At 39.1% G+C, this 24153-nt stretch overlaps 1 protein-coding gene across 1 annotated transcript in view; it reads left to right on the top strand.

The window, feature by feature from the left end:
* Positions 1-24153, top strand: part of pcxb (pyruvate carboxylase b) — a 305729-nt gene that overhangs the window by 259898 nt on the left and 21678 nt on the right. Inside the window, exons 16-21 of the mRNA XM_075450834.1 lie at positions 3378-3534; positions 6283-6523; positions 7736-7903; positions 9962-10043; positions 17558-17715; positions 17944-18030. Of these exons, the coding sequence (XP_075306949.1) occupies positions 3378-3534; positions 6283-6523; positions 7736-7903; positions 9962-10043; positions 17558-17715; positions 17944-18030 (893 nt within the window). The remainder of the gene's footprint in view (positions 1-3377; positions 3535-6282; positions 6524-7735; positions 7904-9961; positions 10044-17557; positions 17716-17943; positions 18031-24153) is intronic.

The raw sequence follows: 24153 nt of genomic DNA, 5'->3' as shown, positions 1-24153 counted from the left end.
AGCAGCAGCTCCCGTTTCTGGATCATCGTTTTGAGCCATCCTCGCTGCATCTTGTGCCAACAACTCTTCATCAGTGTATTCTGGTTCAAAAAGATAACCCCGACCATCAAACTCGTCAAACTCTTCCATTCCAACATCAGAATCTGACGAACTATCCATCTCGAAATTGCTTCCAATAAAATCCCGAGGGTTCTTATCTCCCGCAGCTGAATAATGGGCGAAGGTGCGCTCTTTCCAGCAGTCATGTGACACGTCATGACATCACGGCGAAAATGGGTGTTGAAACGAGTCAGCTGTTCGATAGGAAACAATAACAAACATGGGAATGTGTAGTTCGGTTCCCGAGGGTCGTTTTTGGTGGACAAAAAGACAATTTTGGAATACTATAGTGTATGACTTCGGCGATCGATTAATTTGTGCGCACGCCTGTGGAACACAGAAGCTGAGAGAGGTAGGTGCGCTGTTTTTGAAATCTCAAAATGTATAATGTCTATGCTAGCTAATGGTATGGTTAGCCCCTGGGTTGAATTGTATTGCTACTGAAACCACGGCCAATTCGATAAAAAGTATTTTGATACACGTTAAGAGCCTCAGGAAAGGTTAAAAGCTTGCCCGATAGAGCCCGCTTTCATGGAAATCAGCGCAATTGGAAAACTTTGCGCAGCGGGCATGAAGATTTCTCGCGTTCTTCCCTTTGGCCAACTTTCCTGGGTCTCCAACAGATGGGATATGTTTGTAAAATAGCCGGAATTCTCCTTTAATGATACATTGTAGTTCTCTTAGTTTTATATACATTCTTTGATTTACTTCCCTCTTAAATTTCTTTCTGTTTAGCTCTTCCGTTTAAAAGGCAATTTGAATAAAGTTTGGTTAGCAGTTAGAAAATGGCATTCGTGTGCAGACACTGAAGTACACGAAACCACAACATAAAAATATTTGGTTCCTTGTATGGATCAATATCTACTTTGATTAATGCAAGGTCAATGAATTGATCTCCAAATAAATTATTCTTTATATTGAAATAAGACAAATATAATTCATTATTGAAGATAAATTATTTATCTTCTAAACTGACCAATACAAGAAATCACTACAGTAAGCTAACTGGCTCTTCATTTAGACCACTGATGTTTTCTTTCAGATTCTAACTTTCCAGTTCATAACATCTATTCTGGAAAAATTATAATTTCAAGATGACTCCAATGACAAGAGGTTAATGTCTCAGACACGGAAAACTTTACACATCTGTTTTCAAGTAAACTGATCTTCAATAAAGGACAGTTGTACACTTTAAGAGTATATACGTATCTCCAGTAATCTATTTTGCTTCACCTTTACTGTTAGATTAGTTAATTCACGCTGTTTTTACAGCCCAGTGTTCCCTGATTCACCACTTGCCAGCAACACACTCGCCTCATATTGATTTAGTTTGTTAAACACAAATTAGACCACCATGCTGTGAAAAGTTCATCTCTGGCACACATTGTCCCACAGTGACAGCTCATAACAGTACCTTTAAACAGGCCCTCGTGAATCACTTAATTACCACAGGAGAAATAACTACTGTGCCTCTCTTATGCCCCTCTTGATAGCATGTGCCCATAAAATACACATTCATCACACACTGATCAGAGACGCATTTTGTTCAGGTTTGAATCACCTTAAGCCAAAAAAAATCACTCAAGGGAGATGACTGAATTTTGAATGTGAATATTGAAGGCTGTCACCATGACACATTGTCCCTGTGTCCCTTTTTTTTTTTACTAGTCTTAGATGGGGAATATTGCTTTCACATGTTTCAGCTGCTTAGAGGCAGAATGAATCATTGAAGGTTTTAAGCCTGTAAAAGCCCTTTGAGGATTAAGTCCCTTCCTCATATAGTGTTCCTCCCTGCACCATGTAAGGTACTGTAAAATTAACTGGGTCACTTAATAGATCTATATGGTTCCTTGTGTCAGACTGACACAATTGTATCAACTGATAAATAGATTGATTCTTCATAATTAATAATAATACATTCCATTTATAGGCACCTTTCTTGACACTCAAGGTCACCTTACATCATAAAAGATAAAAGCAGACACAATACTGTTTCAGTATGTTGGGGTGTGTGTCTTGTTCATCCAAGCAGTTGTTAGATAAGTGTGTTGGAGTGATTGGGATATGTTTTAAGGATCATCAAATCTCATGACATTGATATGGCAGTAAAATAATCAAATGCATTGGGTTTATAATTGCATATTTAAGCAAAATGGCAATAAATGCTAAGATGTACAACAATTTAGATTATAGATATGAATAATTTTGATGCATCAGCAGCCCTCACTTCTTGGCTGAAGATTGTCTTAAAGAAATAAAGGAGTTTTGAGTTTGCCAGCGTGTGACAGGACAAGCTTCGTTTTGAGTTATGTGTTAAGGTTTACTCCAGCCATGCATCCTTTACAGGATGTTAGAAGCTCATTTATTTCTGCAACCTGTGCCTTCTCCAGGGGGTGGTGTGTTAGAAAATAAGGAACTTTTGATAAGTAGTCAAATTGTTTGGTCATCATAGGCATTGCATGTGTTTCAATCTCTTTTTAATTATATTCACAGGTTAGAGGCTTCCTGTCTTTCCGAAAGGAGGCAGGCTGCAGCAGTGCCTGAGTCTAATGTCCTGCTTGTGGGACCAGCTGTCAGTCTTCATTCATGTTCTCAAATTATTAGAATAGATTTTACAGCCCCAGATGAATTCCTCACTCTGCTTCATGTTTTGGTATCTCACATGTAGTGAGACATTAATACTAATATTTTAACATCAGATAGGATTGCGTGGAGTCAAATCCGCTCCTAACCAGTGGTTTAAGGGATGCTGATGTACGCTAAAATTCTAATCAGGTGGGGGAAAAAATATGAAGAGGGAGGGTTTTTCCCATGGCATCCCTTCTGCTCATAAAAGCAGGGAACAAGCAGTTGTGCTTGGTATTTTCACTGTGTCCAAACGCATGAGTGCTCAGAAAATGAAATTTAATGACTGTTGGATCAGCAAAATACCACTGGAGGCTTCAATATTTCTGGCTAATATGATAAACGGGTATGAGAATCGCTAATCTCCTCCCCCACAAAGGGAAATGAGAGATTGCGCTTTTTTTCATTTTTTTTCCAACCCCTCCCACTAGAGCATTTCTTGGATTTTAAAGTTCCTTTGAAAATAGATGATGAAAGTGTTGGAATGAGCAATGAATGTGAAACTATCATCAAATAGTGTGCATTTGTGGCTGATGGGATAAGTTTGAAAAATTACTTTTTGACCAAATTGAGATCAAAGCTTGAATGACAGATGACACTTGAGATGAAAGCTGAAACTCCATTTCTCTCTGTGCTTGTGTGTGTGTGTGTAGGTGCTACCTTTGACGTGGCCATGCGATTCTTGTCAGAATGTCCATGGAAGAGGCTCCAGGAGCTGAGAGCTTTGATCCCGAATGTCCCTTTCCAGATGCTGTTGAGAGGGGCCAACGCCGTGGGCTACACAAACTACCCTGACAACGCCGTCTTTAAGTGAGAGTGAAGCACACACTAACATTTTATCGAGCCATTTTCCTCTTAACCAAATTAATAAATATTCAAATCTTACTATAAATGTTAACATTTTTAATTTGCCATCTAATCATCACTATCTCTATTAATCCAGTAATGAATACTTCAACACAGAGCTGAGCTGGAACTTTAGGACAGATCGTACTCACTAGCTTTAGTCTCTTATGTATGAATTGGGTATCATGTTATTAGTATGGTCCTTAGAGTGGTTTGTATTTACTCAGCATATACAGACTTGTACATCCAACCAAAACCATTTATAAAAGTATAACGGCTTTGTCATTTTCTCTTTTTAGATATTTTTTTTTCAAAACATCAGTTTGAATAAGATTTTCTTGAAGCCAGCTGCTGCTCCATCTGTTATATTGTCTGTTATTGTCATATTTTGAAAATGTCCTCTGGTTGGGTTGTTTCCATGGGAACGACATGGGTGACTTGCAATTTCATACTTGGTTTTATTGTCTGTGGAATAGATTTTGGCCTCTCTTTAAATTACTGAAATTGTTTTGCCAAACCAGAATAATTACACAGATGACTGTAACACCAATGATCACAGCAGTACAGTGAAAACTAACACAATATATAATTTTTCTACATACCACAGAAGGGGCACTCTAAAACTTCATCTCTTTAAAAAATAATTGCTTTTATTATCCTTGCATACTACTGCCAAATGGATAAATAAGTTCTTTGGTTTTTGGTAATGTTTAATTTTGGTTGGAGATAAATCTAACTTATGTCATTATTAGGGACCCAGGACGGGTCTTGATGTATCCCTCCTGCTTTATTTTTGTTCTAATTATAGACCGATTTAAAAAAAATTTTTTTTTTACATATTTTCAACATAACTATTTAAATGTCTGAATCAATCTTAATTGAGTTAAAACACAACATGTGTTTTTTTTTTTAAATATACGTTTTGATTATTTATGGCACACGGTCCATATTTCTCACCATCCTGAAAGCTTTTAATCGCATCATTTAACATTAAGATCTGCTCGGATGTCAACTTCTTGAGCCAAAAAATTTGTTATCAAAATGTTTGTAAATATTGGCAAGAGTTTCACCTGCATAAAGATCAAATGAGATTTGACATCTGGGATGAAGCCATAGTTACTTGTCTAAATATATCTAAATGGAAAAGCTGTAATGTGGGTACCCGCAGACCATGCAACGCTCACACGTTTAATCAGGTCAGTTTGGTTGATGTGTTTCTGTTGCCTCTTATCGTGCTCACTGAGTTGCTCATCACTCATACAGTCGTATGCTTGTAATGCACTTGGGGTATAAATACTCCTGTGCAGGAACACATGTGTACATACACCTTTTCCAAATGGATTCTCAAACTACCTTGGTGCTGCGGATGACTGATACACACAAGTATACACACCTGTAGTAAGTTGCACGCAAACATAGATAAGGACCCCCCCTACACACACACACACTGATTTCCCCCTAACTTGAAATAAATTAGTTGCGGCTAGCTTGTGACTAATGCAGCTGTCCCCACCTCCCTCCTTCCCACTGAATCCCACACACAGACCTCCCCTATCCTCCCTGTTTTTTGCCTTCCCCACTCTTCTTATCATAGTCATTATTTATCCTCACTGATAACCTCTCCACACTGCATACGTCTTTTCTTTTTCTTAACTCCCTTTTTCTCTCCCTTCTGCTCCTCGTCTTCCTCTTCACTCTGAGTCCCATAGGGGGAGTGTCATTGAAAATTTGCACATCATTGTGATTAACGGCTTTGATGTGTTCGCCAGGCTCCCTCTCCATCGTCTCTACATTCTGTCATTTTCTCACCCACAACGTTTTCTTTGTGACGGCTTTCAACCAAGTAACCTTAGCCTCTTCAATAACTAAATCAAATCAAAGTGTAATACCATTTCATTTAATTGATGTAAAGTGAATTTTACAGGCTCACAGCACAACATACTTTGCAGACTGAGGATTTTGAATCCAAACAGCCTGGAGTGATTGAAGGTTGTATAGTTTAATGAGGATTTCTTGTCATTATGAATTTTTGGACAGAAAAAGTTACTAGACTGCATGAATAATTATCACTTTAGCTCAAAATAAGATGTAAGATGGTGCAGTGGTTTGATTTGGTGCCAACTTGTACACACTGGCAGCACATGCATACATTATACTGTATCAATAAAAACTGGACATGCACATATAGAGTTGGTAAACCTCTTGTGATACTGATGAGCACAATGTGTCTGTTTATTTTCCAAAACAAAACCCGAGTATGTGAATAATCATAGTAATCACATTTACAGAAAGCACTCATCCCAGTTCTGAACAACCTGATTAGGATACTGGGACAAAGGCAATAATGGGAAGGATTTACATTACCACAAGCAGTTTGGATGATAAGTCGAATACACATTTTTCTTGTTATTGTGGGCTCCTGCAGGCTGTGTAAGCTCTTTTCATGAATATTTCGGAAATACTCTATTTACTCAGGTAGAGTAATATTTATGAGCAGGGATGTGGAAATTGATATAAACAGCTTATCCCACCCCAGATATGTGCTATTATTTGGAGCTCATTGTGAATGACAACTCATTCTATACATGTGAGCGAGACTTTATGATAATCCTGCAGGCGATTGTAGCTATTGACTGCCTCCCTTGCTAAATATGCTGTAGATTTAAAAACAAAATCTGTATATGGTTAACTAACAACGGTCCCTCCCTCCAGGTTCTGCGAGGTAGCCAAAGAGAACGGCATGGACATCTTCCGTGTATTTGATTCCCTAAACTACCTTCCCAACATGCTGCTGGGTATGGAGGCTGCTGGAGCAGCAGGTGGCGTGGTTGAAGCTGCCATCTCGTACACAGGCGATGTCTCTGACCCGATGAGGCAAAAATATTCCCTGGACTACTATGTGAAACTTGCAGATGAACTTGTGAAAGCAGGAACCCACATCCTCTGTATCAAGGTGATGAAATAAAAATGGCATGTAGGATAAAGGGCATTCCTCGATAAATTTTTCTACTGCCGCTTACACTACGTAGAATATGGTTGGCCTACTGAGGCAAACCCAGAATAACAAGCAGACATACAGTGCAAGTCATGTTTGTCATAATCAGAGTCCAATTGACTATACATAGTTTTTATACATCTGTACAATCTTTAGCCTGTCAATGTACTTATTTTACTCTACTTTGAATATGATTTCCTCAACTAAAATAACCAACACAACAAACTTGTTAAATTTGGTGGTATTGCTTTTAAACTCTTGAAGATTCTCTGCTCAGAGGAGCTGAGGGTATTCAGCTTTTTCCAAGTAAAATTACTTGTATACTTGAGCCTCTTATCTAAATGAATTGATAGATATTGCTCGCAAAGTATTAATTTCTTCATTCAGGCATGACAGAATATTTCAGACGAGCAATGATAAACTCCCTCTCTACCGCAGTGTTAATCATCACACTCAGCAGTGGCATTTGCATAAAAGACTTGCATAACTAATGAGGTTCGCTATTATAAGAGGAAATGTGCAAATATAATAACCTCAGGGAGTGTAATGATCATCAAAGGGAGTCCAACGAAACATCTAAGCTATGTCTGCAGATTTGTTTTCAGTGTCCATTAAGATTTAACACAGGAGTGTCAATCCTGTATTTTTCATTTTATTTGTAATTGTCAAATGCATTAACTTATCTTAGAAACACCACCAATTTATCTATGTATGGTTTCTGAAGTGGCCATTTAACATTGTTTGTCTCAGGGGCTTTTTTCTGTTACGGAGTTAGAGCCTAACTCTGGACCAGTTCTTTCAATCACTAAATCTCCGGCTTCAGCCTTGAAAAGCTCATGCTATAGTACCACCACCTCTTTGCTGGTCCAAAGTAAAGAGAGAGGGAGAAGGATGTGTAAAAATCCTGTTTGCAGTGTCGTTCATAAAGTGTGGACATGCTAAACGGCATTGCAAATGCTGCATTGTTGCTGCATTCACAAATGCAGACTGTTTAAACAGGGTTTATAAAGTAGACTGGTGATATTAAACATTGGTTTGCTCTACTTAACTTATGAGATCAAGTCCAATGATGCAATTATGTTAAAGAGCACTGTGCTTGGTTTGCTATAATGGTTAGATAGGTAGTACTTGTCAATTGTATCCACATGAATCTTTTGTTTCTCTCAACAGGATATGGCCGGCCTGCTGAAGCCAGAGGCCAGCAAGCTTCTGATTGGTGCTTTGAGGGACCGTTTCCCAGATGTGCCCATCCATGTGCACACACACGACACAGCTGGAGCTGGTGTAGCAGCCATGTTGGCTTGTGCTGAAGCTGGAGCTGATGTAGTAGATGTTGCAGTGAGTATTTATCATGTGAACAGTACCAACCACTTTTCCTTTGGAAGACTTATCGAGAATAAAGCTGCTAGTAAATTTAACAACATGAACAAATAATTTTCCACCAGTTAGATCTCTTTTGTATTTGTGAAATGTCACTGAAACTGAGGCTACGGCTACACGGAAACGTTTTTCACTGTAACCGATACTTTTGCTTATCGTTTGGCTGTCGCGGCCACACGGAGCCGGCGTTCCCACTACCCCAAAACGATAGTTTTGGAGAACGGATACCAGATTGGGAAGATCTGAGAATGTCGTCGTTTCGTTTCCATTGTTACAGCCAAAACGGATTTGTTTACATCTGCGTCACAGCCACATGGCCAACGCCAGTGACGTATACACATACGTCAGTGACCAGAACAAAAAGCGGCTTCCATTCAGGTGCTGTTTACACATACTTTTGATATTTTGATAAACGAAGACCTTTCCCTTTGTTTGTGCCTTTCGTTTATACACAAACGGAGTTTTTTCCTCCAAAAACGAAGCATAAAAAAAACTCCGGCAAAAGTGGAGATTTTTTAAAAACTCCGTTTAGCGTTTGTGTGTAAACTGGTTGAAAGAGACAAAAACTGAGTTTTGGGCAATTGAGAATGAGGAGTTGTCGTCATAGTACAGAGCCCCGCCCCTATCCGCCATGTTGGCAGGATGCTAGCGTGAAAACGCCATTCTCTCCGTCCATTGTTTATCTGGCAAGCATGGAGGTACTAACAGCATTTCTGTTGTTGAGAGCTATACTCGCTTGTGTGATTTTGAAAATTACAGTCATACAATTTTCAGGGCTTTAGCAGTTTTATAGTCCAGCGCAACGTTTAAAAGTAACTCAGTCTCGCTATCAGTCCACACACGAGCCTGGCGCCATATTTTCTTCTTCAAAAGGATCCGGAAGTTCTTCCTGTCAGCGGTTCTCTATTAGGCTTCTGATTGGCTTTTGTGGAATTCTCATTGTTCTAACACTGCCACCGTCAGGCTTGGCGTAATTTAACAGCTCTTGATAGCGTATTTATGCTGATCAATGTAGACGTGTTTTTTTAAAAACGGGGCTGTGTGCACCTAGTTATTTTTGCAAACGAAGGTTAGAAAATATGCGTTTCTCAAAATACCCGGGTATGTGTAAACAGCACTTCAAAATCTGGAAGAAGAAGACAACACAACAAGGACAGACAGCGATCATCATGGACCCCACAACATTAATAGTAGCACTGCTGCAGACACTGCTAACTACAGCGGCGTTGTTGAAGGAACAACGTGAGCTTCGCGCTGGTAGAAGTAGGGGCGTACACACATGCGCATTGCTTCTTCTATTGTTCTGGTGTAACCGGTGGGGGTGGCTTACAGCGCACATAGAGGTGTGGCGTGTGTACTGCATCGTTTTCAGCGTTTTCAGCGTTTCCAGCTTTCCTGTGTGGTTGCAATAATTTTCGTACCCGTTTTCAAAAAAAATCTTGTTTCGTTTCCGTGTAGCCGTAGCCTGAGATGGAGCGGTTTTTGAGCTGGGATTTTTTTTTCCCAACCGTTTACATATTCATGCTGCCAACACAGACACTTTGGTTTAAGTAATTGGCTGCTATTTGCAGTTTTGACTTGATGTGTTGTTTAGTTCCTGGCAACAACAACTGACTGTCCACCTCCATCATGTATCAGCCTCAGTCCCTAAAACATTTACAACGGTTTCATTTTTTTTACAAGCTGTAAATAATGAAGGATTACAGTCATACACAGGAATAAATGAAGCATGATGATGTGCACATAAAGAAGGGGAAATGAAGGCCTTTAAAAGTACAAACTGCTCTTTTCAATGGAAAGTTGCTTTTTTTGTGCTGTATGCCCCCTAATCATTACATTATGCTTGTATGAACCTTTTGGAGAAATGTGCTCATCTGTGCAGACTAGTAGATATACAGACTAGTCCACTCCTTTCGCCATGGCTGTACTGTGAATTTAGTGTCTTCACTAAAGTGCTTTGCTTTTGTAATGATTTTAGGCTTTTAGAAAAACAGTATTTGCATTGTTTCTCTTTAGGTTGACTCCATGGCTGGGATGACGTCTCAGCCCAGCATGGGGGCCATCGTTGCCTGTGCCAAGGGGACCAAGCTTGACACTGGTAAGTAACATATTCAAGTTGATTTATGGTACTATGTTGGTTTCCATCTTTATGGTTCTCATACCACAGAGTTGGAGATTATGGCATTTTGACCATAGCAACCACAACTGAGAAGCACAGACTCTTAATTACGTATTTACAACACTTAGTTTCGCTCCATCACAGAGTAACTCCTTGTCCGTCCCCAATTTTTGTCTTTTTCACAGCAGGGCACAACTCGAGCACCAACAATAACGCAAACAAGTAGTCCGCATGCCATGTTTTCCACATATTTTGACACAGCCACCAACCATGGCTGCATAAGGATAAAACACACAGCCTCCACCGTTAATCTGAGTAAGCGGACTTGGTCATATACAGGTCACTGACCTGTCAGAACAAAATGCACTTGGAACCAAATAATTTTTGAGAAAGATTATTCAAGGACAGTTTAGGTGGATGCTGGCTGTAACATTGGGAAAAGTTATTTAGTAATTATATTTAATTTTGATTGTTTGAAATAAGTTCAAAAGAGCAGGGTATAAAAAATAAAAAAATAAAAAATGTTAACATCAAGCTTTTATTACAGTGCATGGTCGCATTTCTTTCATCAAATCAACATAGGCCTGATAAAAGGCCTTTGTACAAGTTCACACCTTAATTTGACAGCTTTTCTGACTTATATTTTGTTGCTGGAACTTAAACATTTCTGAAATGATACTGTATATCAAAATAAATGTGCTCCTTTTAGAATCAAGTACTGTTTGATTGAATATGAACATAAAACAGAATAAGCTTGGAAGTGAACAGAGGAACTACTATATCAAGCAGTCTTGGTGCACATCAACGTTAGCGTGATGGCATTCTTACGTCTTCAAATCTGCATGAGTTCCTCATTTTCATTATGATGGGTAAGGAAAGAAAGAGAAAAAAAATCATGCTTTGCCTGCAGGTTTCCAAATGGGCAGGCTCCCTCTTAACACATTGAATACTGGCGGTGTTTACGGAATTATGTCAAAGAATCCCAGCGTTCTAAAACATTTTTTGACGTTTTTTGTACAGTCAAAGCATATTATGTGATAGGGCCACTGAAACATGTTATGGCTCGTTTGAAAGCTGAGATTTTAAACTCTTTGTGGGTCAAAACTGCGTGTCTCTAGGTGCCGCCATTAGCGAGCTATCCTTAGCTAAACCAAGGCGGGTATCCACCAAAATCAACAACAAACTGAGATATCGTCTTCCCTTTCCCTCCAAGCGTGATCGCAGCATGTTGCTGAGCTAAGCTAACCTGTTCATAAGACCGCCTCCTGACTTGTCGCGTGTCTTCTTCTCCTTCTTGTTGTTTGTTTATGTTACTTTACCGCCACCCCCTGGAAACCGACACGTGCGATTGGACAAAATGCGGAAATGCACAACAATCAATGCAGCGTTATCAAAATTGTTCTTGAGTTGACGCAAAGCCATTGGTGTAATGATCAAAATGTCCAGATGATGACACCAGTTTTTGACTGCCATCTATGTCAGTTCTGTTCATCACATAATTACAAAAATCACACAGAATGTGCATTAGAATGTATAGATTCAGAATCCATAAAAAAAACGTAAAAACGTATTTTTACCATTTGGGAGCCAACGCATGGGCAGTAAAAACGTAGTTTTACGTGACTTGGGAGTCAATGTGTTAAGGGCCTGAGGACTGTCTTGCTGGGGACGGCTGTGTAGCAGAAAAGCTCCCTTCTGTCTGAGTCTTAGGGTGACTCATAATGCATATCACCTCTCATAACAACCAGATTAGTGAAAGTAATAACTGAGGGTAATAAACAAAGAAGCAGTTGAACCATCAGGAAAACAAACTGATCTCACCGTGATGGTGACCTCCTGCGGGCCTCCCTGGTGTCCTGACACCTTATTTAATTCACTGCTGGTGGTTCAAGGGAAGACCCCATGTTGTTGTTGTTTAACGCTGGGAGATTGAGGAACAAAAACCACCCATTTTTCTCCTATGAATCTTTACTTGACTGACAACACATTGCACGGGCAGAATGATGCACATATGTACCCTGAAACGGCAACACACACTATTATCATGTTTATTTTCTTGAGGAATTCTTTAATCATTCTCTCCAAGATTTGATTTCATTGTAATAATTTGTCAATGTTATGCCAGCGTGCAAGTTTTTCAGCATGTGTTTGTCATGTCTTTTTTGTCTGGCAATAGAAATAAATTCTATTGATAACAATCTACACTAATGGAACAACCACGTCAAGGTTTGTTTTTTAATCTAACTAAACCTCTTAAGTGTGAACACACCCTTAGATCACCAGCCTTGCATAAAAACAATTTTTTTGTCTTTTTGCGAGTCTGCCTCTTGAGCCGAGGGTAGGAAATCAATCAACAAATCAATAGCGCATTCATAATTATGGCCCCAAGTCAGAAAAACCTATTCATTCTGCAGAGTAAAAATGCACAAAGCCAATTATGAGAGGAAGATGGAGCAGAGGAGCTGGCAGATCAGCAGAAAGAAACCTCTGTGGTCAAGAAACAGGTGCATTAATACGCAGAATATTACTAATTCCTAAAAGTGATTATTCAAATAGTCATGAGTGCAGATGAGTACGGAAGCCTGCTTATTTGATGCTTAAAAACTCATCTGTGTGTATATAGAATAGTGGGCACACCGACGTATTAGGGGGACAAATCTTTTATTTTATTTTTCTTATTACCAATGGCTTAAAAATGAAAACCTGCTGCCCAGCACTCCCACTTCTTTTCTTTTACCTTGGGGCAACTTTTCCTGGGAGACTGGCAACCTTGGCTTCATTATTACTAATTTGCATTCCCAGCAACATTCTGGTTCTATCCTAAATTTTTCAGGCCTTCTGGAATCCTCTCAAGAGGTCATGAGATAAGCTGGTTGGATGGATTTTATGGTTCATTCCCCTGTGAGGTCCTTGTTGGTCACTGGGCAATGTAATTTTCATAGGCTTTGAAAAAGCCAGAGCCCCATTACCACCAATGACTGACTGGGCTCAGTGACCCCTTCCTCCCCCAGTCAGGGGTGTGGAGTGGAAAATATATTAATACAGACAGTAGTAAAACTTCTGTTTTAAAAATTTAAGGAACATGAAACAGGCTAAAGCAAGGGTCTCAAACTGATCTGTGAAAGGGCCGGTGTGGCTGCAGGTTTTTGTTCCAACCCTGCAGCAGCACAGCTGACTTGTTTCATTCAATCAACTGAACTGGTTAAGACCTTCAGTGCAGACAGTTCAGTTGATTGAATGAAACAAGTCAGTTGTGCTGCTGCAGGGTTGGAACAAAAACCTGCAGCCACACCGGCCCTTTCACGGATCAGTTTGAGACCACTGGGCTAAAGTGATGTGGAGTGTGCTGCTCACTTATGTAGAGTAATGCTATTGGGAAAACTTACTCAGCTTCCCTAAATAGATCTGAAAGCTAATTTCCATTACTCCACAAGAAGCTCTACTAATTTTGTTTACATTCACACTGCACATCTAATTTGCTGTCTGAGGCTGTAGTGCAGGATATTAGTGACATTATATGCAGTTCACTACTCTGTGCTTGCTAAATGCAAGTATTTTAAATGGACAACTTGGTTTGATCTAAATCCTCCTTGTAAGCTCTGATAACGTAGAGTTTTCAGCTTCTATGCTTGAGTTAACTTATTACTCATTACCCAAGTTTTTGATGGCTGTGGGGTCATTACTGAAAGTCCTCCATTCTGCCAGTCGGTTATAGCTGGTCATAATCTCCTCTGTTTCATAGTAAAAAAAAAAAAAAGGCACCCTGATACTAATGTTGTGAAGCACAAACCAGTGCGCCTGGGTTGAAACACACTACTTACACCTTAATACTTCACCATTGACATCACTGCCATAACTGAAACCTTTTTTGTTTGTTGTGGCTAAAATATTTTCTGTTAAGAGTTGAATCACAGGGAAAAGTTAATTCCACTGGTAACAGGTTTGAGCTTTCTTTTCTATTATAATTGCTTTACTAAATATGTCTTGGTAGTGGACAATTTGAAGGAATTCCAAATTGTCTTTCTACTTTAAATTGAATTACATCAGTGAAGAACTTGGAGTAAAAGAAACTTTCGGTTAAACAAGACCTCTTTTTTTTTCAGTTTTATAAATCCATTCATATTGTTAATAAAATATTTCTGTCATTTGTCTTATAACTTTAGTTTGTTTGTTTATCAATCTCACTGACGATGTTTGTGTCAGTCCGATTCACGTGAACTCTGTTTCTGTGAACGGTGTCATATAAATGTGACGCACAAAGTGATACAGGTTGCAATAGGACACATTATATTATACTTTTTATTTCAGTGCCTTCTGCAGACAGGGATTAGTACATTTATTTATGGATGCTGTAAACAGATGTGCTGCAGTTCATGTTTAAACTTTATGGTTGCAAACTCCTGCCGTTACCTTGTTTTCAAAATCTTTACTTTACAAACTGTGAGATCTTTACCTTTTTCAACATTACATTCCTCATCCTGTTTTCATCAGAAGTTTGAGGATGTAGTGTCACAGGAGAGTCTCAATGATCTTTTGTTTTAAAAAATGAAGCAATATCTCTGTGCAGTGTGCAGGGATACAATTCCTTACATTTGTTTTTTTGCGATAACTACTTTCAATGGATGAGAGGCCAAACAGACTGCGTCATATTTGCTCAATACCTCCAGCAAAGCAACAATATATTTATTTTTTATGCACAATATAATGATAAACATCAGCTTCTTGGTTTAGTCCTTGTGTGTGTCCCTGCAAGCAAATGAGCTTGTTTGTGAGGCTCATTGTTTCTGCAGAAATATTTAATCACACACTCAGAAAATCTTTCATGAAGGGGCAGACATATTTGTAACAGTCTGTAAAGCTACACAGCAACAGAGCTGAAGAATCATGCCATGCTCTGACTGATGTGCATTTTGTGTTTTGAGAGGAAATATTTTGTTTCACTGCTGTTCTCCCCATTGACACATATAACCCACAGCTGAAGGCAACAGGTTTGAGTACAGCTTCTGGAGGAAAAAAAAAAAAGTATTTTCAGGGCAATGTAGAAAGCATGATATATTACAGCATAAAGGCATCATTTAGACACAGTCCAGTTTTGTGACAGAATATCAATTTGTGAGCATCCAGTATGTAGAAAAATGGGAAGAGGGTGAAAGATGAGGTCATTACTCAAGTGCAAGAGGTTCTTCTGTCTGTCAGTTTATTCATAGAGTTTCAATTTGCCTCACTTGAGACTGAAATTGGGATGCAGAATGTCTCTGGTATGCATACATGTGTGCATACCTATACTCCATCCTGGTGTGACCCCCTGCTTCTATATGCATAATGCATATACATGCAGACAAACTCTTCCTCTCATCCTTCTGCTCTATACCACTCACCTTGTGCTTGTCTATTCCTCTCGTCCTTGCCTCAGTTAATGCCTGTTCCATTTTTCATCCGTTTGCCCGTCTCACCACTTTCATAATCAAGCAGAGCACTCCCTTGGATACTTCCATACCTTCCTGACCTTAGTCTGTTTACTCTTTTCTTCGACACCCACACTCCCCCTTTCTCCCATCTCTGCTTCTAACCAGTAATCAGTGCTGTGCAGTGTCTATGTCTCCCTCTCTGCTATCAGTCCTTCTTTCACATTGTGTCTGCATCCTACTCTTCCCTCCCTCTCAGTCAGTGACAACGCAATTAACAACACTTCCCATGCCTAGTTCACTCCTTCAAACTACCTCTGCTCTTTCTCTTCCACTCCCTCAGCATCTTTGTCCTAAAGAAAATGGCAAAAGCAGCACTTCTCCTGTTAATTCATCTATCTTTCGAGGCTCGTTTATTTATTCAGTAAGCGCACATACTCTTGTGCATTTTAAATGCCATGCATATTCACACACAGTTGCAGTATGATGCATATTAAAGTGGTCCTTGTGTTTGTCTGACCACATTTATTGCCTTACCTCATGCATCATACATGGGTTAAATAGATGCCATTACAATATAGTCAATCAAGATGTTGCAGTCAAATTCACAAAAAAACACACACAGCTTGGATTTAACAATATGTAGGCAGCTGAACCACAGACTGTTGACTGAACTCTGAGAGACAGGCGGTTTGAAGAGGCCCATTAACTTTCTTGTAAATCTCCCCATTACCCTTAGTCTGTTTGAGTTTCCATTTGTTTTCTCCCTTCTTGTATCTAATCTTTCTTCATATGTTCATCTTAGATAGCGCTCATCAATCTCAAAATTTTTGCAACCATTTTAAAGCTGCATTTATGAATCAGTATTTATGTCTGTGAAATATATCCTGTGCATTGATTAGAGAGTTCTGTTTTATTTCAACCGAGCATTTTTCCCATGAATGTAGCCATTGTTGATTGTACAAACCTTTTCTGTTCAACACTTCTGAGACAAGAACCCACATGAAACAATATAACAGAACTTTCACATCTAGAGAACTGCAGGGAATATATCATCATAGATATATACATATCATACTTAAGAAGAAGCATCAGTTTTTTCAACAGACGCTGCTTTTTGACACTCTGATCATGGTGTCCCTCCATCCTGTAGACTGAAGCCATAATTTCAAAGTGGAAGCTCAAAGGAAAGTGACAAAAATGGTGTTTGCAAGCAGAGAAGGAAATGGACCCAATTACTGACTGGCTCGGCAGACAGCTGAATTTTAGGAGCCGTTACTTGCACATTAATTTTTCAAATTAATGTGACAGTACCACCATTTCTGTGCCAAAATGACAGTTGAAATTCAAGATGTTTGTAGAAGGCTCTTTTTCAATTTTTGTGCAAGTCTGTAATGCCAGTTCTGTAAGAGCATTAGTTTTTTTTTTTAAGGATATGTACATTTACCAATATAAAATGCAGAATGGCTTTTCAGGCTTGCCTAGGTGGGAACAATTGTAAGTTTTTAAAAAAGGTCAAATGTCCTAATCTGTACTCCAGTTGTTAAAAAGTGACATTTTGGTTGCTCCTTTTGAGTTGTTGTAGAACCAGCACCCTAGTATTCTACATTATAGAAATCAGAAACTTGATCAAGCCATGATTGATTGGAGAGTGCTGGTATTTTACAAAAACCCGGCGCTCTTTTTTTTTTTAAGTTTTATGCATTTGAATCATCTCGATAAGCCAGTGTATCAATGATGAATATAGATAAATGGAAGTCAAAAAACATCATTTTTCTTTCTGCTGTGAGGCACTAAATTGATCAAAAAGAATCAAAATATTCTGTTTTTGCCACAAGGCAGAATTAGTCATTGCATTAAAATATTGAATTTGTATCAAACTTAATTCAGATTGTGTCAGATTTAGTATCTCCTAAGCAGTTTTTCCCATATTCCTTGTTCTATATTTACTCTTCAAACATAAACTGCCTTTACATTACATTTGTCTTGCAGACTGGGTTTCATACTACTGTACACAAATATAAGTCGCATGAACAAATGTATGTGGTGACCATTGATTTGACGTCAGTTTCCTGTCTTGTGTTGCAGGCATTGCTCTAGAGAAGGTGTTTGACTACAGTGAATATTGGGAGGTAACCAGAGGCCTGTACGCTCCCTTTGACTGCACTGCCACCATGAAATCTGGCAACGCTGATGTCTATGAGAATGAGATACCAGGAGGACAGTACACCAACCTTCACTTCCAGGTACATTCCGTTGCCGTTTTTTTTTTTATTGGTTAGGGGTTCAGTTCAATTAGTTTACAGTAGAATATAATGATGGCACATGCCTTTGCTAAAAATTAAAAGCTGATGACATTACACAAATTATAGCCTTCTGACTTGGCCAGCATTCTTTAACTTTTACCCCTAAATGAGAGCTAATAAAGTGACTCTTGACTGCTCATTCTTGCATTTCATTGTGGTTCATTTCAGGCTCACAGCATGGGGCTCGGAAATAAGTTCAAGGAGGTGAAGAAAGCGTATACCGAAGCCAACAAACTGCTCGGAGACCTCATTAAGGTAAGACGAGAAGCAGAACAGAGCAAATCCACCTTGATATTTTTTTTTTTTCAGCTTTGATTTACTTTTGTCAGCAAAACAACCGCACAAAGAGTCAATAGCCCCTTTCACACTGCGACCCGCTACCTTAGCGGGTCCAAATTGCACCTTCGACCCGCGTCGAGCAATGTGAACGCTTGGTGTGTTGGTGACCCGTGTCGCCTGAAGCCGACTTCAGGGGGCGTTGCCTAGTGGTAGAGCGTCACACGAAACACATTAAATGCTGGGCGTGTACAATGACGTAGGCACAAGCCATGCGTCGGAGGTAGGGTTAAATACACCTTGAGGACTCGTTTTTGCAATTGTATATGCAGTTCATGGAGATGTTATTTTACGGGGGTGTGGATGGTTACAACGTGGGATGCCGCCGAAGAACATATGCGGAGAATACAAGAGCACTATAGTCCCTGAAATGTGGCGGTAAATAACGTCCTCTGCTCGGAGGCTGAGGAGCTCGCGGACCTCCTTGTCTCCCCAGTTGGCCATCTTCAAAAATGTCTCGAACTTGATGTAGGCTAAAACAGAGTAAAACTTGTCCTCACCTGTCGCTGTTGTTCTGAATCAGCTGTCCATTCTGTCTTTTAAACTCCTCACGTCACGCCACGCCCACGTCCGACTCGCGTCGATTGCGTTCACACCAAACTCGGCTCGGCAAAAAGACTAGGGTCCGACGCGGGTCGAAAGGCGAGTCGAGTTGACGCGGCAGCCCGGGTCGGCAGTGTGAACGCAACAGCGGACACGCTAAATTTGCGGATTAAACGCGGGTTATTCGGCAGTGTGAAAGGGGCTTATGATATTAGTGGGTCTGCAGGTTTCTTTCAGACCTCATCACCATTCCTGCAGTTATGGAAACCAGACAATTCTAATTTAATATTCAAGATAGCAATAGATTTTCATCTCTGATTTAAAAGCAGCACCTAAAATAGGTTCTATTATTAAGGTAAATTGCTGAACTAGTTAAATTGCCAGTGGGGAAATATAAACTGGTCTGCATTTTAATAATTGTCAACCACAGGCATATTACACATTAAGGCTGTTTTACTTATAGCAGTTCCTCAATAACTAAAGCAAGGGTTAAAACACAAATTTTACTTTGGCATTGATTTGATGTTGCTCCTTTTTCAGAGCTGACATTGACTGCATCTGCTCTTTTTATAGACACATACAAATCCCACATAAAGTCAGGTTCATCCATTGCTCTCTGCTGTCAAAATTCACTTTCAGATGTACACTTTGTTTGACCTTCCCTGCCTTCCTTTGCCTCTGTGGGTAGCTTTCTTGTTTCACAATCTTTTGTATAGCTTTGCCTTCTTAGCTAGACTTTACCCTTACATGGCAGACTGTGTCTACTCTTGGTTTGGCTTCTTTTTTCTGTCACTTATCAAGTAGTTGTTACCAAACTTCAGCAGCATAGTGTTAAACAGCTATGATACTGAGTTTACCTCTCTGTATAACCGATGTTATATTCATTTTTGTAACTCCAGTGAACAAATTTTGGGTTGATTTTCCTGAAGGGCACATTGATCATAGTCATGCTGACGTTCTCTATTACAAACTCTGCAATCAACAGTTTCATTCTGTTAGTAGCAGTAAGAATGTGCTTCCTGTCTGCCTTTTTGTTATTTGTCTTTTTTTTTGGATCCTTTCTTCTTCATCATTTGCCATCACATCTTGTGTTCATCCCTCTCTTAATGTGTTCACACTTGCATTTTTCTTGTGTTTCCATTCTCTTTATTAAAGAACATTCTTACTTTCCTTCGTCATCTTTCTGCTTCTCATTCTGTTGCTGCTTTACAGAAATGTACTCCCCAGTCATCTTTCTTATTTGGCCATCTCTTGTCGTAGACATGTTCCCTCGTGGATTTACTGGTACTCAACCACTTCCTTCTTTTTCTTCCTCTTTTTTATTCTCCTTTTGTCTCTCTCAATTTTCAGTCCCTCGTCCCCTCTCCCTAATTTTCTTTCCCCATCTCTGTTTTCCTCATCAATTTTCTCCCCGACCTCCCCAACCTTCTATCCATGTTCTCTATCAATTCAATTAAGACTCTGCGGGCTTCACTGCACAAGCCAATGATGGCTCAATGTGCCCATGGTTCCTGCTATGCACTCTGTTGTATCCTGTTAGCTTGACAATAGCAACGTCTCTGACTGTCAGCTTGTCGATAACAGGGAGGCAGACTGCTTGTCAGATACAAACATAAAGGGGATGCACCTCATAATGTGCTGATAGTGTGCTGATCAACCAATGTTTGTGCTTCCCTTTTGCACATATTTTAAGAGCTGGCAGTGAAGGCTCATGCTTGTTGACTGATTTTTTTTTTTTTTTTTTTTTTTTTTTTTTTTCTCCAAACAACTTTTGACATCAAGAATGTTGCTTCTCCCATGACAAAAAGGTTTTAACATCTAATCATCATATTAACATTAAGAAATACAGATATCTCTGCAGGATGCACAACATCCAAACTGACAGAACTCACAACTAAACCAATTCGAGATTATGCAACATATGTGTCTCACCTTTTTTTTTTTTTTTTTGCATAATATTGATAAAAATAAAGGGCAAAATCAATAATTTACAGTAAAAGCCAAGGCTCTAACTTCTCAAATGTTTTTTTTTTCCATATTTCTAGTTTTTCAGAGTTTGAGAACAAATTTTATTCAACATTTTCTAGTTTTCCAGGCTTTTAAAATGAGGTTATAGGTCGAATAAGTGTTGAAAATAAGTAATATCTATATGAAGAAAAGTGTGGACCCTGAGAAACTTGCATGATGGGCTCATAAGCCTAACTGATTTTAGCATAATTATGAGTATAAATATCACATTGCTCATTGAGCACCCAGAGCTAATTTACAAAATCTGCCTAAATCCACTGATTTAATTTGCAATTTAAAGGAGAATAAAAATATATTCAGAAACCTTCTGAGTTTCACAGCATTACTGCAGCTTTGCTCAGTTTAGTGAGAAACTTTAAGGTCAGATCACATCTGTATTGATGGTTTTTCAGCTGTCATGAATGTTGCATGTGCAGTATTTGAGGAACATTGTTAGTGACAGATGTTTGACATGCAGCTTGCAGGGAAAAAGTGTTCAGAAAGACAGGGCAGCTAACAGAATGATGGATGTTAGAGATTTAAGATGATTTGTTTTTAACCCTGTAGGCATTTCTTGATCTAAGAGTGAAAGGTGTGGACATTAAGTCAAACATTGATTTAAAGTTTAAAATGTTTAAGGAATCACAACAATTCAGGTCTGCAGTCACAGAATATAGATAGTATTGTCTTGTCTTGTAGTGTTTTATCCTTGGGATGCAGTGTAAAGGGCATCATCTGAAAGCTGACCTTTAGTAGTACATTAGAGGGGATAGATGCTTGATTGGCCAGCTTGAAATACAGTTATTTCTACGTTTCGTAAGTTCCAATAAAGTCAAACTTTTTATTTTCTTTGATGTTTTTCACATGCATAATAGCTGTGATCTCTTTTTTTATGTATTTGAACAGAATTGGTGTACACTGAAAGATGGCAAGTGCTAAAGTCTAAAAGAAATCTTGCTGAAGGAGCCTTGGAAATGATAACAGATGAGGGCAAGACTTTTTTTTCTTGTTCATAAAAAGATTTTATAACATGTGTTCATATATATTTCACCTTGTACTTACTTTTGTAATCATTTCAATAATGTAGTGCTGCCAGTAGCTAAGACCAAAATGTTTTAAATGTCTGAACAGTATGACATGAAAGCTGAAAAATCTTTCCTTCTGAAAGTTGTAACAAGCCATCTCCTCAACTTCTGAATCTACTCTGTATCATTGTAGCTTGAAGGCACATTTGCTGAAGTAACAGAAAAATCAATTAATTACCCAGATGAACTGATTCCTCCAGGTGCTGTTTTAACAATGTAAGCGCTGACAGTGTTAAGGATGCTGTAATATCCATTAAATTATGGGAAAGCGTCTCTGATCATTTGGTTTTGACTTTTACGCCGGAAGTTTTTTGATTCTAATAAAGACTTTCCATATATACTGTTGCTTGAAATTTACACCAGTTTTTCTATGTTCTTGAACTCCTCCTTCTCCTTGCTCTGCTAAATATGTCACACCATGAGCTTATCAATATAAACTGTTTATTTTTTTTAAATTTGTTCAGTCTTCCTCACTTTCTCTGTCCCTCTCCTTTTGCAATGATAGGCACGTATTCACTCACCTCCACTCTCTCAAAACGCACAGTCTCTTATACTCTGAGGTGGAGCACGTCTTGTATTGCCCGTGGGGCTGCAGATGTCGACAGCTCTGGCCTGTTTGCCTCTTTCTCTTCTTCCCTTGCTTAATATGTCCAGCCCTTTATTTCTCCCTCTTACTCTTCCTGTCACTGTCTTTGTCACCCTCGCTGCCATCTCTTCCTCTCTCGTTTCATTTAGTCTCATCTCCTCCTTCATTACTCCCTCCCACCTTCTATCATTTTGATTAGACTTCCTTTATATATCTCTGATCTTTCCATCATTCCTGTCCCCTCCTCCTCTCTATCTCTAAGCCTCTTGTTATCACTTCTCTCTCCTGTCTCCTCTTCTCTTGACAGGTACCATTCTTCACTCTGCTCCTGGCTTGGCTGACTTGTATTATCGTGTGTGTGTGTGTGTGTGTGTGTGTGTGTGTGTGTGTGTGTGTGTGTGTGTGTGTGTGTGTGTTGTATTTGCCATCCCTTTCACACACTCACACAGATGCACACTCTGTTCTGGATTATATAATCCTTTGCCCATTAGGGGAGCCTAGGTTTGGACAGAGTTGCTTTTCAAAGCAAATTTGAGCAAAGTACATAGACACAGGGCACAAAGGCATACATGCACGCATAACCGCTGCCATACTTTCACACACAGACACACTCACTTTCTCTCACACTTTTTGCTGTGCCAGACATCTGCTGCCAGGAGTGTGGAGTCATGCATGTCCACTTAATGGGAGTTGTACATTAATGAAAGTTAGAGACATGTACAGACAGTGGAAGAAGTGTCAGGGGGAGAGAAAAATGTCAGTGTTTGTGCTGTAATTTCAGCAACACTTACATATATGATGAAGTCTTACAGAGAAAGGTGGAAAGGGCAGAATGCCATGAACGCCTTCTCACACACTCCAAAGTCCTGCAACATTCAATATACTTTGGTTGATAAATGAGCCGTCAACTTGGGCCATTTCTTTATGTTCAGATACCAGTAGTAATAACTTCCCTTCCCCGATCCCTGCATTATTCATCCAACGCCATAATCGGATCATAATTATACACTATATCCAATAACTTTGATTGATGGTCTGTTAATTCAAGTACTACTGAGATTGGTATCCTATGGGATTTTTATGTGATACTTTTATGTCCTACGCATTGCTGCAAACATCAATAAGATGTAAAGGAATTATATTTTTCCATCTTTGCTCTCACAATATGATTGATTTACATAGCATGAAATCTCACGAGGCTTATTTGAATATCCATTTTTCACTAACATATAAATGACATATTTGGATTAGAATGCCCACAGTATGATTTATTTTGAACATGAGTTTCCTTTTATTGTTTTGTTTGTGTAGCCAGTAGACCCTCGGCCTTGAGGTCTGATGTGAAAAATGCCTCTTTTTTTTTTTAATTTTTTTTTTTACATTAAATGAGAGGGATCAGTCATTACGAATCAGAGTTCCGCCTCACACAAAAACAGAGGAGTTTTCTGATCAGACTAGGATGTGATTTAACTGAACTTCCTGTCTAAATTCATAGAAAAGCTCCCGCATCATATGTAGCTCATACATCGCTGGTTATGATTTCTTTCCCTGTGTTTGTACCCAGAGAGAGTTGCAGGTGGATGATTCATCAAAAATTAACACTCTTGATGACACTGGATGAAGGAAAAATAATTAGTTGGCAGATGGGCTGAAGGAAAGAAGAATGAGAACTGGACTAAGTGGATTGTAGATGATAGTGTAAAAGGTCAACATTTTGGCTTGAAGTACAAAGACGGACAAAAAATAACAGAAGGATGATTTCTAAAGCTGAATTATAGCAAGATGAGCAACACATTTTTAATTTGCAATGACAATTGTGAG

Source organism: Odontesthes bonariensis, chromosome 19 (assembly GCF_027942865.1).
Source record: "Odontesthes bonariensis isolate fOdoBon6 chromosome 19, fOdoBon6.hap1, whole genome shotgun sequence".
Lineage (NCBI taxonomy): Eukaryota > Metazoa > Chordata > Actinopteri > Atheriniformes > Atherinopsidae > Odontesthes > Odontesthes bonariensis.
This window is presented reverse-complemented; position numbering and strand designations above follow the sequence as displayed.